General features: G+C 36.5%; 2 protein-coding genes across 2 annotated transcripts; both read left to right on the top strand.

The window, feature by feature from the left end:
* Positions 1-2,450, top strand: LOC110753989 (cucurbitadienol 11-hydroxylase-like). The gene is made up of 9 exons (XM_088246237.1): positions 1-199; positions 279-603; positions 704-853; positions 953-1,201; positions 1,290-1,379; positions 1,480-1,558; positions 1,647-1,753; positions 1,876-2,003; positions 2,136-2,450. The coding sequence occupies exons 2-9, from the start codon at positions 421-423 to the stop codon at positions 2,227-2,229; spliced, it is 1,080 nt and encodes a 359-aa protein (XP_088102363.1). The 5' UTR covers positions 1-199; positions 279-420; the 3' UTR covers positions 2,230-2,450.
* A 10,661-nt stretch (positions 2,451-13,111) lies between these two features.
* On the top strand, positions 13,112-15,691 carry LOC110753987 (putative flavin-containing monooxygenase 1). Its single transcript, XM_021954977.2, has 5 exons — positions 13,112-14,040; positions 14,132-14,369; positions 14,494-14,669; positions 14,767-15,128; positions 15,314-15,691. Exons 1-5 carry the CDS (start codon positions 13,603-13,605, stop codon positions 15,654-15,656), a joined length of 1,557 nt encoding a protein of 518 aa, XP_021810669.2. The 5' UTR covers positions 13,112-13,602; the 3' UTR covers positions 15,657-15,691.
* Positions 15,692-20,095: the final 4,404 nt, after the last annotated feature.

The raw sequence follows: 20,095 nt of genomic DNA, 5'->3' as shown, positions 1-20,095 counted from the left end.
GGGCTGTTGTTGGATTGAGTTTAGTAGTTTTGCTAGTGACATACATTACTCACTGGATTACACAATGGAGAAATCCAAAATGCAATGGGGTTCTCCCTCCGGGTTCTATGGGCTGGCCTCTCGTTGGAGAGACTCTCAATGCGATGACTCCGAGCTATTCCATTGATCTTCATCCTTTCTTTAAGAAGAGACTTGAAAAGTAAATAAACTATGCCTACTCAATTTACCATAACAAATTCTAGTTTCATTTCTCGCTTAAATTCTTCTCTTCCTTGCAGATATGGCCTGATATTTCGGACTAGTTTGGCTGGTAAACCAATTGTAGTCTCAGCCGATCCCAAATTCAATAGTTACCTATTTCAATAAGAAGGCAAGCTAGTTGAACTATGGTACTTGGACTCATTTACCAAGATCTTCAATATGGCTGACGACACGAATGCAGCTGATACTGTTCACAAGTACATAAGGAGCATTTCATTGAATCACTTGGGCGCTGAGACGCTTAAGGAAAAGTTGCTCCCTCTAATAGAAAAAACGGTCGTCAAAACTCTAGCCTCCTGGTCAAGTCAGCCATCGGTTGAAGTTAAAGATGCTAGCTCAGTTGTAAAAATTTCAACCCAACTACTTAATCACTTATCCATTAGTTATTATGATCCACTGCGCTTATTGTTTATACTAAAATTATCTTTTCTCGCCGTCGCAGATGCTCTTCAATTTTGGTGCCAAGCATTTGATTGGTTATGATGCTGAAACATCATCTGATAACCTCAGTGATAAATTTTCTAAAATCTTGAACACTTTTTTGTCAATTCCCTTGAATGTTCCTGGTACAGCATACCATAATTGTTTAAAGGTAGTATTCAAAATGGTTTGTTTATCAAAACATGCAAAATTTGTTTCAATTATTCAATCAGATACCATAAAGATATTTAAAGCTTTGGTACCTATTCAGGACCGCGAGAAGATAACAACAATGCTGAGGGATATGCTAAAGAAGAGACGCATGTCACCGGACACACATCGAGGAGATTTCCTTGGCCAAATCAGCAGCGACATGGACAAAGAGAAGTTCTTATCCGAGGATTTTGTTGTTTATACCTTATTTGGGGCCTTGTTTGCTGGCTTTCATCCTATTTCATCAATAATGGCATTAGCTTTCAGTTTACTTGCAGAGCATCCTGCAGCTTTAAAAGAGTTGACTGTAAGTACACAAAGTTTAGGCATCAATTTAACATGTTCTTTAATTTTCTACATAAGTCACAAATAATCAAATATCTTTTATCGTCTAGGCTGAGAATGAGGCACTTCTCAAAAACAGAGAAAATGCAAATTCCTCACTCACTTGGGACGAATATAAATCGATGACTTTCACTCGTCAGGTAAATAGTTCTACAAAGTACACAAGCTGAACATGTTGTTTCTACTCACACAATACTATGGAAAATGCCTTATTAACTTGCTGGTCTTTGGAAAACATAGGTTGTCAATGAAACTCTTAGACTGGGAAATGTTGCACCTGCATTGTTCCGCAGAGCTTTGAAAGATATCCCAGTAAACGGTACGTCCTTCGTTACAAATAGCTTAGGCCTTTAGTTTCTAACTCCAAATGTTTTTTTCACTAAAATGTTGAAGTACATGCTTTGCAGGATTTACAATTCCAGCAGGTTGGACGATTATGGCTCTCACCTCTGCACTTCAACTAAGTCTCAACACATTCAAGGATCCCCTCGAGTTCAATCCATGGCGTTGGCAGGTGCGTTTTCGTGGGGAGGAAGAGAGGGGCTTGGTGTTGTAACTTGAGAGTAATATTGCCATTTTCCCAAAATAAGCTAATTTTGTTTATACACACATGTGTAAATATTTTATGGAAATTAGGACCTTGACTCCCTTGTTGTATCGAAGAACTTCATGCCGTTTGGTCGAGGATCGAGACAATGCGCAGGGGCAGAGTATAGTAGGGTGTTCTTGGCCACCTTTCTCCATGTCTTGGTCACCAAATATAGGTACGTACATTTCACCATTCCCCTCTTATTTTTTATCTCATTTTCTCACCACAAGTTACAAATATACTGTGTGCCTACAAGGTTTTTGATAGAGCATAATCATCTTTTGGATTTTAACTTTTTTGTTCATAGCTGGAAAACGATCAAAGCGGGACGCATTACTCGAAAGCATGTGTTAGGATTTGGGTCAAGCATTCACATTGAGCTCTCGGAGAAGAAAAACTGAGATACTTTTCAAATTCTGTTTACGGGAAATGATCGAGCACTTGTCTAGATGTACCTATAATTAAAAATAACGTGCAATTAAGTTATGAATTAGCCCAAAAACAGGAAAATCTATATAATTAAGTTGGAATAATTGAGGGTTGTGCACTAAAAAGGCCTCCCAGTTATCAAATATTAACTACATGAGTTATTTTAAATGACTTGTTCTATCTTGTTGTTTGGGGACTCAGCCTCCTTGTTTCTTTTGATTTAATAAATAACAGATTTTAAGTTTACCTTTTTTACCTGCCAATGCATATTAAGGAATCCACAATATGAAAGTATTAATAAAATTCATAAAATTTGTAAATTTTTTTAAATAAAAATACCTTGGATTGGACCAATGTATTTTGTTCATATTCATTGGTTGGAATACGAGTATTTACTCCAAAGGTCCTAGGTTTTGATTTCTCTCTTCTTTAACAAAGATGGAAGATCTCTCAGACCAATGTTCTACAAATGATGAAAATCTCTCAACCAACAAACCAATCGATGAGATGAAGATCAAAAGAATGGTGAATTTTCCGATACCATGAAGAAAATTGAGGTTCCACCCTAAAACCAATTAGCAAAGGGGGAACCTCAACTTCCTTCATGATATCAAAGCCAGGTTAGTCCACGTGTGAAAGCCCACACGTGCTCCACGTTACCCAATATGTGTTGTCCACATGATAGGCTTGAAAATTCATCACACGTCCGGGAGCGTGTGAGAATGTGAAAGTAAAAAGCCTCACATTGGAAAGTTGAAAATAGAAAGTCTCATATAATGAATGGCTCCACTCCTAATAAAGTCGAGGTCTTTTGTATAAAACCTCACACCTACTAAACAGGTGGTTAAATTGGGTACAATATCGATGTTGCTAGTGGTGGGCTAAGGGTCCGTCTCTTTGAAATCTTAACATGGTATCAAAGCGGGCCGGTTGACTCGACCCGATTAAATCCAAATCAAACAAAACCCCAAATTAAAATAATATAAAAAATATATTTAAAAAAGGGTAACCGATGTGAAATTGGTTGCACATGTGGCCCACTAAAAAGTGATCCCACATGAGGTGGAGTGTTGAAGAATACACACAGTTCCACATCAGAAACTTAACACATTTCTTTGCCCTCTTGTTTTATCTCATTTGAATCTCAAGTTACAAAAATTGTGTCTGCAGTTCTTGACAGCTCTTAACCAACCATCATTTGAATTTCTGTTAATAGGTGGACAACCATCAAAGGGGCACGCATTGCTCGAAATCCTATGTTAGGATTTGGGGATGGCATTCACATCAAGTTTGAAGAGAAGAAAAGCTGAGATTATGTTTTCTTCATCTTGTTCAGATGTTATTCTTGAATATGCAGCGATAAAATTGTCTAATTGGAAAAGCCAAAAACAAATATTTAGACTTATCTATCTTGTTGAAACTTGAATCTGACTCTAGGGTTTCAAATAATTCCTCAAAGATTGGGAGCTTCATGAGTTTGCAGAGTTTATTACCGTAAACGATGATAATACGTCATGAAATTTCCCATATATTACGTAAAAGTGTTAAAACCCTGTTCAACCCTTTACCCAATGTACATATCTCTTAACATAACCAGGCACACAATGACAGCTAGACAAATTGCAAAAGACTAATGAGCCCCTTAGGATCCTTGTCATAAAATAGCAACATGTAGACATAGACTAGGGTTTACTCATCCTCAACTTTCTTACTAGAGCACTTCCAGCAACACGGGCTGGGGGGGTTGTTTGGGCCAAAAAACGGTTTCCAGCAGCAAGGGCTGGCCCGAGCAGGAGGTGGGGGCCACTAGACTGGGTTGGCCTGAGGGGAGGCGAGCCAGTGCACAAGCCCGAATTTTGGGATGACGTCAGCCCTTGCAGTTCAATTTTTTTTACCTTTGGCGCGTGAACGTTAAAAAAAATTCAAACGCGCGCGCTACAGTGCAACCAACGGCTAGTAGCCATGCGGCGTCGTCTGGGCTCTCCGATCGGATTTTTTCCTCCAATCCAACGGTAGCCAATTTTTGTGCAATAAAATAATGAAAAAAAATACCCAAAAATACTGTTTTTTTTTTTTCTATAAATACCTACCAATACTCTTCACTTTCAACACCAAATCCTCATACATTTTCTTCTACTTCTACTATAATTCACTTTTTACTCAACATTTTATTCACTTTCAAATTGTATTTTTATTTATCATCTTATGGCTGTTGGGTTCATTTTTACACTTGATTTATCAGGTTATTCACCAAATATTTTGAGTTAGTTCTTGACATTTTATAGCTTTTTACTTTCTTTTTATGTTTTCATAGATTTTAACTTGGTTAGAATAAAAATGAGCTAAAAATGCATTATTGGTTATAAATTCTGTTTTTGTTCATTTTCGTAGGTCAACTTCTTGGCCTTAGATCGACATGCTCCGGTGCTCGGATGAGGTGAATATCTTCATGAAACTTGTTCCAATGGATGTTAACTACAACATATCCGAATTTGAGCTCAATTGGACAAATATAGCCCATCCAACCGATCCTACATGTTACAACAACTCTGGAAATTTGTCTTGGGGCTGTTTTTACCTCCATAATGTCATGTTGATTCTTCTTGTTACCATACCATTTGGTAACAAGAAATTACTTTGATTGAATGTAATTTTCTGAGACAAAGAGCATCTTTGTGAAGACAAAAACCCATCATGGCAAGGAGAAAAGGAGGAGACAAATGCTAAAGGGGTGAGTTGGAAAGGAGGAGAGAGAGAGATGAGGAATGATGAGAGGCATCTTGCATCAACCTTTGAACGTCGGAATTGAATTGGGCAGACCACTGGGGAGCTGGAGATCAGATTATTCATTCTATTTTGGAGAGAGCTAGAGAGAGCTAGAAGGAGGAGAGCAAGGAGCAACCAAGGAGGGGGGAGAATGGCATAACAATTGGAGAGAACCTTGGGGAGCCTTGAGGCAAGGATCCAAGGGGTTGAAGATGCAATTCTCTTTCCCCTCTTTGTTCTTAGTTTCTTTCGTTTTATTTGTTTCTTGTAATTTCTTATTTCAATGTAACTTCTTATTTTTCTAGGGCTTTGGTTGAAGCCCTAAACATGATTACACTTTTGTTTTGATGCTTTGAGTTTATGAAATTTTAGATGTTGTTGATGGATCCCATTCACTAATTGAATCTTATGATATGTGTTTGCTTCCTTTGATTGATCACCTTAGGTTGTATGCATGTAGCTAAAGTTGAGAAATTGTGTAAGATACCCAAGAACATAATTTCTAATTAGCAACAAATGATTGAACTTGTTTAAGTGAGCATCATGTGAATTGGTTTCTTAACAACAATTGAGGAATTCCTCTTCACTAAAATAATCTATCCTTGAAGTATGTTTTTCTTTGATTGATCACCTTTGAAAGCATGCTTCTTAAGGTTGTTGGGATTATGTGTATCCTCATGTTTGCCTAAGCAACAAATGGATGAAGTAAGAATCATCCATGTGAATTGGTTTCTTGAATGCCTAATGTAAACGTCATACTATTAGGGTTCTTGTGATGTTCATATTCTCTTTGAACTTAATGGGTTTTTCTTGTAATTGAATCGAAGTACTAAGCACACCTAGATTTGGTTATAGGGAAGGTACAAGTATTGTAGCACTAACCCTACACTTTACGTATATTAGAGAGAATCAATGCGTCTTGAGCCACTAATGAATCAATGCGTCTGTTTGTGCCTGATAAATCACGGCCATGAGCTGGCCAAAGGAGCCCTTTCTCTCGGCCCTGGCACTTGTTCACAGAGGCTGAAACGCAGCGTTTCGCCAGGTTATTTCGCCTTTTTAAAAATAAAAGAAGAAAATGCTAAGGCATGATCATCTCGGCCTTAAGCGTAGGCCGAGGCCGAGGCCGAACAAAATTGCGACCAAGGCATTAAAGGCAAATCATCACGTGACAGCAGGGTCCCAGGCTTCATTTAATGAAGTAGTGCCTGTTTAATGCAGCAAACCCATTGGCCACAAAGAAGCATTTAATGCATGAGGGAAGGTGGGAAGTGACTGAAGTCAGGATTTGGTGATGAGGATCAGAGTGATTAGACGTGGACATTCTCACAAGAATTCTGACAGCCTGAGATGTTGGTTCACCAGCTATCCAGGCCATAAATGCGTCTCCACGGCCAGAGGCTCAGAACCCACGATCAAGAGCGGCGGCCGAGATTTACCGGGATTTCTGGGGTCTCACCACCATACTTCACGATCCCAAATGTCGATTGGACTGCCCACTTGCGCTAATCAGACTCCACTACGCGTAAATTCAACCTCGATTACTCATCCAGGGACTCTTCCTATAAATACAAGACTCAAGCTACATTCAAAGGGTTCAACACCAAAACAAGCCTCCCACGGAGCAACTTATTTTTTCCTGTAATACACTTTCAATATCTTTACTTGCTTTCCTAGGAGTAGTGGTAGATTGTAAACAAAATTCATTCATCAATATATCATACGATCCTTGATTTTCAAGGCGCCGGAGCACCATCCTTGTTGTTCGTTCACTCACCCCATATATCACACGACCGTCGCTCCCTGAGCAGCGCGCCGGAGCACCACCCAAAACCCACCACCAACACCATCACTCAACGGCCTTGTAGTTCAGGCCGTGAACCTAACAGCCGAGACCAGTTCCTCTCTCGGCTACAATCGTTTGACTAGGAAGACAGACCAAACAGGCACACCACTTATCCATCCAACACTCATCAACATATCAACGCACGGTAAACCGTGCTGGCACGCCCGCGCACAACCGCACCGCACCCAAAAGCAGGAAACCCCGTATTAACGCACATCCCCTCGGCCCGGAACTCTAGGCCGTGAGATTTGCGCGGCAGACAGCGTCTTGAGCCACTAATGTATCAATGTGTCTTGAGCCACTAATCCCGGTCTTGATTGCGAACATCTTCATCAATATGTTTAGAGTTCATTACTTAAGTATCCATGAACATTGGTAGAATTGTTTTGGGTGGATTCCAAAACCCTAGTGTTTGTAACTTTGTACTTTCACACTTTGATAACTCATCTCTGCCATTCTCATTTAAATTTAAAGTTCATTTACTTTCATGCATTAGAGTTGGCGAAATGGAGAGATGTCGTGGCAAAAGCGATGGACAACCATAGGAGCGGGGAAAATCTTAGCAATGAGGTAAATTATTTGTAATTTTCGTTTTATTAATTTTAATGTCCTATTAATTTTCTTAAATGTTTCTTGCAATTTCTATATTTTGTTAATATTTCTTGCATTTCCAATATTTATTTAAATGTTTCTTGCATTTTCAATATTTTGTTAATATGTCTTGATTTTCCAATAATTTTTTAATATTTCTTGCATTTCCATTATTTTGTTTATATTTGTTGCATTGCCAATATTTTTTTTTAAAGTTTCTTGCATTTCCTATATATATATGTATTTTTTATATAGATTATGCAAGCACAAATGTGGTATGGTGCTACTGGGTAAGGCAACAAAAATTTCAACCATGACCAATGTTGGGAGGTGGTGAAGAATTGTAAGAGATTCCGAATTATTCCAACGGGTCCGACTGTGGTGTTGAACGAGACGCCACTCCATGATTCACCGGCATCAGATTCGCTTATGGATTCCCTGATGAGTCAAGACTCACCCATCCAAAGGGAACCGAGGCCTACCGGCATCGGATTCGCCTATCGGGGATGCATAATTGATTTCACAAATGTGGTCCACCTTGGTTAGATGACGTCAACTAGATAATACCCATTCTGGTAGACGGTATTGTTGATTTTATTTATAGGTGATATTCAGGGCTTCACCTCTCAAAACATCGTTGAACACCAGGAATTGATCCAGGACGTTCAAGTCGTTTTGAGATCTGGCAACTCCGAAGAAGGCCTGCCAAACCCATGTATCGAATCCAACGGCTTCAAGGATGATACTTTTTTGCCCTTTCCTATTTCCATAATCTCCTTGCCAAGTAGTTGGGTAATTCTTCCATTGCCAATGCATGCAGTCGATGCTACCAATCATTCCTAGAAATCCTTGAGCTTCGCCTTTTTGTAGAAGTTGTTGCAGGTCTCTGGGCGTAGGTCTACGTAGGTAGTCCCTGGTGTACAGAATTTCAACTGCATCACAAAATCTTACCAAGCTCTCCAACGTAGTGGACTTTCCCATCCGGACAATCTCATCCACCTGATCAGCAAATGAACCATACGCCAACATTCGTATAACAACAGTAAACTTTTGTTCTGGAAGAAGTCCCAAATTTCCAGCAGCATTTTTCTTTTGAACAAAGTATTCATCATAGTTGCATTCTATATCGTGCATATGTCTATCCACATTCGAGCCACGGCCGACTTGTGAACCACGACAGCTCTGGTTTTCTTCATCAAGCAAAGCCACTGTTATGACAATTTGTTGATCTAGTTCTCTCTGCACCCTTTTGCCTGCAGCTCGTCTATGCTTTCTTTCTCTAGTTTCTCGCTCTTGCCTCTCCAAGACCTCGTTCATGTCTGACATTGAGAATGGAGTATGAATTCTAAAATTTGAGAAATGAAAATATAGAGAAGATCTGGTGTGAGAGGTATGAGCTGAGCCTATGGTTTTATAGAAAAATTTAGGCCGATAGAGATAACACGTGGCGCAATTTTAGAGGGTGAAAATCTTATCTGAAATTTGAATTTCAGATGAAATTTATCTGAAATTTGAATTTTGAAATTTATCTGAAATTTGAAACCGAAAATTTTATCCGATTATGAGATATGAATTTTATAATAAATATTGACAAGTACAAACCCAAAAATCTTATCCGAAATTATTATCCAAATTAATTGTTTAGGTAAACAAATTTGTAAAAAAAAACAAAAAAAATGAATAGTGTTTGCCCTTTGCCATGTCAACCGGTGGAAACACACATTGCTTTTTAGAAGGGCAACCACTATTCACGTGAATAGCAGCTGCCCTAGCCCCCCCTCCCCCCTTGCCATGGCAAAGGGCAAACTACTGGAAGTGCTCTTATGATAATTGATCATGTGAATAATATGTGATGTTCTGAGAAAACAAAACATAACATAACATAAAAAATAAAGAATAAAATGATGTAAGGAGATTTTATGCAAGCCCAAGAAAAGTGAAGAATAGTTCCTGGTCCAGGTTCATGCCTCGTTGCCATCCCTACTCAGATCCATCAAACAACAACAATGCAATTGTAACTCAGACTGGTAAGCGGCGTAGAAAACTTACATCAGCAGTATGGACTCAATTTGAAATTCTGCCTATAGATGAAAATAATTAGCAAAGAGCAAAGTGTATGAAATGTGGTCAAAAATATTTGTGTGATAGTAGATATGGTACTGGAAATTTGAAGCGCATATTGAGTCTTGTGTGAAAACTGATACCCGTGATTTAGGCCAGTTATTATTATCTAAATCTAATGGTGCTATCTTAACAAGGTCTTCCAAGTTCGATCCTATCAAGTTTCGTGAATTATTAGTGACGGCAATTATCATGCATGACCTACCCTTTCAGTTTGTTGAGTATGCCGGAATTAGGGAACTGTTTAATTATGTTTGTGCTGATATTAAACTGGTATCTCGTAATACTGCAAAGGCTGATGTGTTGAGTCTTTATAATAGAGAAAAAGCTAAGCTTACAGAAATTTTGGATTCAGTTCCTAAAAGAGTGTGTTTGACATTTGATTTGTGGACTTCTATAACCACCGATGGTTATCTTTGTTTCACTGTCCATTTTATTCATGCTAATTGGAAATTGCAAAAAAGAATATTGAATTTTAGTTTTATGCCTCCTCCTCATACTAGTGTTGCATTGTGTGAGAAAATCTATAGGTTGTTGACTAATTGCGGGGTGGAAAAGAAACTTTTTTCAATGACTTTAGACAATGCATCTTCAAATGATACTTTTGTTGAGTTGTTGAAGGGGCAACTTAATTTAAAGGATGCACTATTAATGAAAGGAAAGTTTTTTCATGTGCGATGTTGTGCCCACATTCTTAACTTAATAGTGCAAGATGGGTTAAAACACATTGATGATTCTGTAGGGAAAATTAGGGAAAGCATTAAGTATGTTAGAGGTTCATAAGCGAGGAAATAGAAATTCCTAGATTGTGCTGCACAAGTTTCTTTAGAATGTAAGAGGGGATTGCGCCAAGATGTACCCACTAGATGAAACTCTACATTTCTTATGATTGACAGTGCCCTTTTTTTTTTTATCAACGTGCATTTCTGCATTTACAGTTGAGTGATTCTAATTACAAACGTTCTCTTTCTCAAGATGAATTGGGAAAATTGGAAAAACTTAGCAAGTTTCTTAAGTTGTTTTATGATGTGACTTATTTGTTTTCTAGAACTAAATACCCTACAACAAATCTGTATTTTCCTCAAGTTTTTGTGGTGGAGGATACTTTGAGAAATGCAAAGGTTGATTCAGATAGTTTCATGAAATCTATGGCAACTCAAATGATGGAAAAGTTCGATAAGTATTGGAAAGAGTATAGTTTGATCATTGCCATTGTTGTAATATTGGATTCTAGGTACAAAATTCAGTTTGTGGAATTTTGTTATAAAAGGTTGTATGGTTACAACTCCGAAGAAATGACTAAAGTTCGTGATATGTTGTTTTCTCTCTTTGATTTATACGTTCGGATGTATTCTACTTCTGAATCTGTTTCTGGTACTTCAAGTGTTTCAAATGGTGCTTGATCAGTATCGTAGTGCTCTTAAGCCTGAAAATGTTGAGGCACTAATTTGTACACGTGACTGGATATTTGGCGAAGGTATATTTGCTCAAACTTTAATTCTTATTTCTTGTATCTATTTCTTTTCAACATTAGCTTAATCCTTATGATTTGATTTGTAGAAAATTGTACTTTAGCACCCAACTTGGAAGAATTGACTAAGGATATTAGCAAGATGGAAAGAAATGCTACAAGTTCCGTGGAGGGCTCTAATACAGTCACTGTTGGTGGACAAAGTTGATGTGGTTGAATGAAGGATAAAGACTGATTATTATTAAGTTGGTTTTTATTTGTATTTTGTGTTGTAATTTATTCACTTTTGTAACTTGATTTGAACTTTTCTGTTCAATTTGGAGTTGAACTTGAACTGATGAATGTATTTGTATTTAATTATTTACTTTGGTTGTATTTGGGGGAAGTTTCATCAAACTGTTAAAACTATTGATTTAGTTATTAAAAAAAATGAACAGGTGACGGGTTACATGGGTTGGGTCGTGTCAACCCGTTTATAAACAGGTCGTGTTCGGGTTGAGAATGTCTGACCTGTTTATTAAACAGGTCGTGTTCAGGTTGATCATTTTTTATCCATTTAAAATCTCAATACGACACGACACGACTCATTGCCAGACCTAACGAGGGCTGCCAGTACACATGTAAGGTCCATAAATCATGACACTCAACATAGAACGACTCTCCCTACTCGAACCCAGCCTCCTCGAGCCATCCACCGTAGAGAACAACATGGATAATCTGTGGAGAAATTGACTTAATGGGCCAGCCCCATTCTACAAAAAGGAACAAGATTAACAGTAGCTCTGGGCGTTGGAAAACAGGCTTTCCCCACTTTTCAACATCATTCTGTCTGGAGATAAGTTCTCAGATTGAGGCCACGTGTATGTCAGGCAGACGAAATTAAATTCCATCGGGCCGTCCATTTTGACCGAAGCTATTACTATTTTTGGTATTATCATGATCATCAATCTTTGAATATCAGCCTAAAAAATCTACAGCAAATCTGGTGAGCCTGTCTGCCATGTTATGTTTTTTTAAATCTGAATGGTGGACACGACACGACCCATCATCATCATCATTTTCTTAGTATTTGACCCCAAAAAAGGATAATATTTCTTAATTAGTTTAAGGTTTTTTTTCAAGAGAATACCAATATAAGCATGTAAGGCATAGTCAACAACATATGCCTTTTTTTTTTTTTTTGGCAAAGCAAAGTACAATCTCATCCGAATCTTTTCAGGTGATATAAAAACATCAGTTAATTGTAAATTGAATGAAGGAAGTTGATCAAGATAGTGTACTCGTCTTTTATATTAGGGTTCATTTTTTCTTCATGCACATTATATAATTAAAAAAATTGGTTAATTGAATAAATATTTTTTCATAGTCAAATCTAATGATGGGTTTGAAAAATCGAACATACCAAAGGTTAATTAACCAACCATCTTCCCAACTTTACTTGCATTTTTTTAATTCCAGCTAACCTTTTTTAATTTTAAGACTAGAACAAGACCTAATATTCATCTCATTCTCGTGGATGTACTTGTGATCTTCTCAAATTTTCCACTATATTTAGCATATCAAATTATATGTCCCATCTTGTTTTGTTGTTCTTTGGGGGTTTCAATAATTTTTTTTTTATGTCGCATCATAATAAGATCTCAAGTCAAAAGACTTATATGATTTGATGAGAATAAAAAAAAGTAAGCACAAAAATACACGCGTGAATAGTTAGATTCATTAAAAATTTAGGATGTGATTTTTTCCTTTTGGTAGCACATCATGTGTATATCTACTGTTGTTTTATTCCTATTTTTAATATTATAATACATTTAGAAGTTGTGTATTTATCTGCATTTCGCAATATTTAAACAATTCTATTAATCTATCTGTTTAAAACATGACACATCAACAACTTAAGTATTAATTATTATTATTTTCATAATTTGAAGTGTTTAAAATTAACAAGTCTGTTATTGTTTAAATAAAAAATAAAGTAAAAATCCACGAAAGTTACCCATAACCTTCAAAGTTCATGAAAAAGTGTTATATGGAAGATTACAATGGAATATCCTTTGAATAAACCTTTCCACTCATCGCCCCTTCTCAATATAATCAATTTACCAAAAAAATATATCCCTACATTCAACAATTTGGAGAACCAGTTTGATTTGTATTTTGCATTTATATTGACACCTGCTTATTTCATGGTTGTAGGGGTAGATCTGTGGTAGAGACAAGACAAAGAGAAATGGTGGCCTGGGTGGCAGGGATAAGGGTGGGAATGGTGGCTTATGCACTCCCGTGATATAATCCACATTGAAGATGATAGACCAAGTTCCAAGGAAATTTTTAGTTATTTATTTATATTTATCGGAATCCTCTCTCAAATCTGAAATCTCTAGGAAACTCATACAGATATCCGAACCAGGATATATGAGATATTATTGAATATAACATGTAATTGAATGTATCTTAAGCCAAAGAATATAACATGTAATTGTATGCTTATATATACATAAGCATACAAAGACTGATCATAGCAGCAGCAAACACACTTTTTAGATCAGAATGGGAAAGAAGGTAGCCATTATAGGAGCTGGAGCTAGTGGCCTTCTTGCCTGCAAGTACACACTTTCAAAGGGCTTTCAGCCCATTGTGTTTGAATCTGCAAGCACCATTGGAGGAGTTTGGACCAAAACTATTGAGACCACCAAGCTCCAAACTCCTAGAGAAGTTTACCAATTCTCAGATTTCCCATGGCCATCTTCTGTGACAGAGGACTTTCCTAACCAACATCAGGTTTTGGATTACATCAAATCATATGCTCACCATTTTGACTTGCTCAAGCATATCAAATTCAACACCGAAGTTTGTGGGATTGAGTATGAAGGCTCCTCTGAGGATGAGATGCAAGCTCGGAGCTTGTGGGGTGGCTCTGGAGAGCCTTTCAGCTCCAAAGGGAAATGGAAATTTGTAGTAGAAGACAAACAAAGCCTTTCAACCGAGGTACAAGTATAATATGTACAATCGAGTTTATATTTTATTATGTTAAGTTGTTAAACTATCAATATTTAAGTCATCGAGGATGGATAAGCAGATCTACGTGGTGGACTTTGTGATCCTCTGCATCGGACGATTCAGTGATGTCCCAAACATTCCTGAATTCCCTTCCAACAAAGGACCAGAAGTATTTGATGGAGAGGTTATACACTCTATGGATTATGCTGCCATGGATTACGAAAGCGCTCGCAGATTCGTGAGAGGAAAGCAAGTAACAGTTGTTGGGTTTCAGAAATCTGCATTGGACATTGCAATGGAGTGTTCGAACACAAATGGTAAATTGAGTTGTTAGTCTGCTATAGATAATTTGAACACAAAAATACTTTGATCATTTTTATTCGTAGTAGTTTGTATTACCTTTCATCTTTTTCTTTTCTTGATTGATTAGTTGGTTTGCAGGGCTTGAACATCCATGCACAGTCTTATACAAGACAGAACATTGGAATGTCCCTGATTATCTCCCATGGGGTGTGCCCCTGGCATGCCTATACCTTAATCGATTCTCGGAGCTTTTGGTTCATAAGCCTGGAGAAGGCATCCTACTCAGTCTCCTGGCAACAATTCTTTCACCTCTGGTAAACTTCTTTTTTTCTTTTTAATTATCTATGAGCTTGATCATAATCAATTCCTAAAAGCTGATGTTTATTAGTAATTTTTTTTATCATTGAACAGAGATGGGCATTTTCAAAATTTGTGGAAAGTTATATAACTAAGAAGCTTGGTTTAGCCAAGTATGGAATGGTACCTAAGCATAGTTTTCTCCAAGAAATCAGTTCTTGTCTGATCTCAACAGTGCCTGAGAAGTTCTATGACCGAGTCCAAGAAGGAAGCATCATACTGAAAAAGTCTCCCAGCAGCTTCAGCTTTTGCCAAGAAGGCATTTTGGTTGAAGGAGAAAGCTCCCATGTGAAGACAGATTTGGTCATATTGGCTACTGGGTATAGGGGTGATAAAAAGCTCAAAGACATCTTTGTGTCTCCCACCTTTCAGGACTACATAGCCGGATCACCTAATGCAACATTACCCCTCTACAGGTAAGCTCTGGTCTATGTACCACATTTGCTGATAACATCCGGTTATCGAATCCATTTCGGTCACATCTAGGTCTTATTTGTGTGAGATATGTGATTACTAAATATGGTACGTATAATTTTGTTTGGTAATTTTGTTAAATATGGCATTTAATTGTGGTAGCTCAATATGACTTTATTCAAATCAGGGAATGTATACATGGACGAATTCCACAACTAGCTGTAATTGGATTCTCCGAGAGTGTTTCCAACTTGTACACATCTGAGATGAGATGCAGATGGCTAGCAGAGCTTCTTGGAGGCACATTTAAGCTACCAAGCATAAAGGAGATGGAGAAAGATGTCGAAAAATGGGATGAATACGCCAAGCGATATTCGGGCAAATACTACCGGAGATCATGCATCGGTGCCCTACATATATGGTACAATGATCAATTGTGCAAGGACATGGGATGGAACCCGAGAAGAAAGAAGGGGCTCTTAGCTGAATTGTTTGAGCCTTATGGCCCAACGGATTATGTTTCCTCTTAAAATGGGTAGCAATGACATAAAAGATGATTGAATCAGTTTTCCATTTCTTTGTTCAAAGTTCCAAAGGGTAGGGAGTAGTTCTTGATTGCTGCTTTGCTTGTCAACGAATTTTCTTTTGCATAAAAAATAGAAGTATGAAAAAATAGGCTAAAGTCTTGAAAAAATAGACAATATTTTGGACTTTAGACAAATTGACAGAATGGGCTTGCCTCATTGTGTTTGAATTTGGACATAAATGGATCAGATTCATACTAGATCTGGGCTTCAAAGTTGTCAAGTTGAGGCCATAAATAAATCTGGCACATCGAACACAATATTGCTGAGGCCATGAAAGCAAGTCTTAGAATGGGCAGCCCAAATTTGACTGAAATATTACTATTTTTTGTGTTATTATCATCGTCAATCTGGTGCTCCTCACTGGCAACTTATGTTTTAAACCTCAACGATGCTCTCGAAACACAATCTTTCAGTATTAAGAAATTTCTTAATATTTGACACCAGAAAGGACAATATTCTTAATTAGTATAAGTTTTTTTTATTTATTAATTAGCATTAATTTAAACTTAAGCATGCTCCATCTCTACTCCAACTATGCTTTTTCTTTATAAAAAAACTTTCACTTTGTTTTGGAATCTGGGATCTAAATTTCAGGCAACCTTGTGTATTTAATATTGGACAAGGCTATATATATGTACAGTCCTCTTTTATTGAGGGATTTCTTAAATAATTTTATTTGAGAGACACCTTTTAAGGTCCTCAACGAATTTTTTTTCAACAATCCAAACCATCTATTTTTTAAGTCTACATTCATAAATCATCCTTGCAAAAAATTAGACAAATCGGAAACCGTTTTGACATCCAATTGTGTCCAACAAAATCAATGAGCACGATGCTTTAAGAAAGTATTAAAATTTCAATAACTCAATTGAGTGGTCAAACGATATCGGATTCAAGTGATTTTTTGTGGAAATGATCTTTGAATGATTATCTAGAAAAATAGACGGTTTGGATTATATATATATATATATATATCTTATACATGTATTTAAGACTTTATTTGACTCACAATTAGTGTGCAAAAGAGATGCAAAATAAGCGTATTGGATAAAATAAAGCCCAATTTGTAGATTGTATGTTAGTTTGTGTTTTGTACAACAAAGACTAATGCTTCAAGAAATACGATGTACGCTATATTAGTTTCTTAATGTATCTCTATCAGTTTTTCATTATTAAAACATGCAGACAATGACTCCTATATATAGAAGTACACTGTACATGTGCCCCTTTTTCACACCCATTGATTTGAACACATTGCTTCACCAAAAGTTGCCTATTATTGCGACTTTTCATCAAAATGCCTCTTGTATTTTGTGAAAAGTAACAATCATTTGGCTTGTTAATCCTACATAAATTATATTTTCCCCAAAGGTGCAAACCAAATGACACCTCTTTATCAAAACTCTTCTATTTTGACATTTTCTCAACAATTTGAACCTCCAAACAAGAGTCGGAGGAGGAGTTTATACATGAATCACCAATAGTTATATAAATAAAAGTAAAAATAAAGGAACCTTTACGTATGATTCTTTTTTAACCCCTATTAGAGATAATTAATGTTTCATTAGGTAAAATAGTTGATGCATTAATAACTAGCTCTTCATTTAGTGTTAAAAGATGTACCAAATTTGAATCTATCTTTTGATGAAATAAATAGATAAAATAGTTCATCATTTGTGTTAGGTTATATTTAGCTAAAGCTTTTTAGCTTCCCTTGACAACTTTGTAATTGCACATGTAATTCATCAAGCTCTAGGTTAATTAGATTAGGATAGTCTAGTTGAAGATGATTACTGTGGCTGAGATCAACAGTGGCACGATGCAATCAAGATCTTCAAAGGTAAATCTTGCATTTCATATATATATATTAGGACATATCAAGTCAATGTGATGATTAGTCATCCGTCACTGCCAACTCATTTGATTTCTCAAGTGTTACCAACTATAGGTTTTTTGTCATGATGATTTTTTTTGTCTTATTATGAAGCCAATGAGTGGCTGCCAGCTTGGAGAATTTAGGACAGACTTCTTTTTGGGTAAAAAGGGAGGCTACAACACTATAACGGTCACTTAGAGAGAGAGAGAGAGAGAGAGAGAGAGAGAGAGAGAGAGAATTTTGAGAGCATTTCTTCTCTGCTTTTCTTCCTTCTCTATGAAGTCTGGATTTTCATTATGAGATTTTGAAAAATGATTTTTAAAATCTGCTTTGATATTTGAAATCCTCTTCATTCATTCATTCATCATTTTTTATAGAGAGAAAGAGGGTCATCTTCTTATTCTCCTTTGCAAATGGTGAGACGAGTGAGGTATGAGGTTTCCAAAATGAGATTTTTAAATTGGTTTTCAAATCTGCTTTGTTCTTCAAAATCTGCATCTAGGACGGTTAAACACATTCTCATTCATATTTAGATCAGATTCTTGGATTAATTTCTTCAAGAATGGTTTCTTTAAGAAATCGATCTTTTATTCCTTGAATCTACATATTCATCGATTTGTCAATCCGGAGCTGAGTTGCAATGCCATAGGGTGAAGAAGCTGATGGACTAGCTGACATTTCCATGAAGGACAAGCTACTAACTCAACTAAGTTTGGAGAAGAAGGTTGCACATGGAAATAGTGCTCATTTCCTAAATAGACCTAGGATTGCTTGAGCTTGTGATTACTTTTTCTGTAAGAACCTTCTTGACTTAGTGGATTGCCTGGTCGGAGTGATGACCCTCGGTTTTCCCCAATGGTGGGTTTCTAGGTAAACATTTCTGGTGTGATTCTCTGATTTATATGCCTAGTCATACTGTATGTGTTATATCTGAAATGTTGATGAATTTTCACACACCTATCACTCTAGTTGTTGCTAGCACATGGGATGCCTAGATTGACGGGTCATTCTGAGTGACAAGGTTGTCTAGGCTTGCAGGGAATTGAATATTTGATATGTTGTGCATCTGTGTTATGCTTATATATTCATAGGTCTATGACTAGTTGTTGATCTCCATGTTTATTTGATCATTGTTGTCATACATCTGTCCATTGGGGTTTTAATTTAGGGAGATTCACTATTATACCCAATATAGGAGCCCAAATTATAAATAAATAAATAAAAACCATATATTAAATGGACTTTAGAAACACACCTAAAGCCCATTTACAGCATAACAAAGAGACTTTTTACTTCTTATAAATTACAAAACTGCCATTAATTTATTAAAATAAGCCCAACCCCAAAACCTCATAAAAAAAACCAAAAACACTCAATGGGCATCAAAGTAATTTAATAATCAAAATTAAATTCAATAGGGCTAGCTGTCATTATTTGGGTTTTTTTTATATAGTTTATTTATAGAAATTAAATGGTGTAGGGTTTATCTATATCATTAATGGGTATATTTTTGCTCACCACTTTAACCCAAGGTATACCCTCACCACCCTTCTCAACACTTGACACATGTCCCTTGGGATAACCATAGTTAACTCTTTACTTTGTATTTATGCAACCATTGTTATGTCAATAAACACGTGTCAAATGTTGATAAATGTGGTAAGGGTACACATTAGGTTAAAGTGGTGAGCAAAAATGTTCCCTATCATTAATGCTAAGAATGGGTATCTGACTAAATATCTCTTTAATTTACCCCCTTCACCTAAGTAACAATTTCAAGTTGCAACTAAAAGTTGAATATGTTAGATTGGATGGATTCCTAGGAAATGGAGAGAGGAGACAAATCTACATACATGATTGATTATAGATTAGATTCCCTTATGTTATTAAATGTATATTAAACCAGAGAATAGCTAATTAAATATACATGTGGGTGGCTAGACAATAATATTTAACTACTTCCTCCCACTTATATATACATATAGCACTCTCTATAGCAGCAAAATCATAAAAATACTGATATCAAACACTTAGGGGGGTGTATTCAATTGAGATTTTAAAAGACTATTTATGGATAAATAAGTCCAGTGGATTTTAAAAGACTATTTAGGAACATAATGACTTGGAAGAACTTTTTAAAAGATTTTTTATATTTAGGATTTTTTATGTTTGGATTTTAAAGTTTTATATCATAAGAATTTATAAGATTTGGAAGGACCAGATGGATTTTTTATTTGTATGATGCTAACTAATGAGATTGGATTTTCTGCTCATCCTTACATAAAACGATGTCATTGTTTCACTTTATTATAGGAGATGACTTTAGAAGAGTATGAGAAGGTGCTTGAAGAGAAGAGGAAGGCTCTGCTTACATTGAAGACTGAGGAAAGAAATGTTGATTTGGACAAAGACTTGAAGTCCATGCAGCAACTTTCAAACAAGAAGGAAAACAATGACATCTTTATCAAACTGGTGAGTCCTGACACAGTCGGATGATGAGCAAGGT

The sequence above is a fragment of the Prunus avium genome, chromosome 8, assembly GCF_965620075.1.
Source record: "Prunus avium chromosome 8, drPruAviu1.hap1.1, whole genome shotgun sequence".
Lineage (NCBI taxonomy): Eukaryota > Viridiplantae > Streptophyta > Magnoliopsida > Rosales > Rosaceae > Prunus > Prunus avium.
This window is presented reverse-complemented; position numbering and strand designations above follow the sequence as displayed.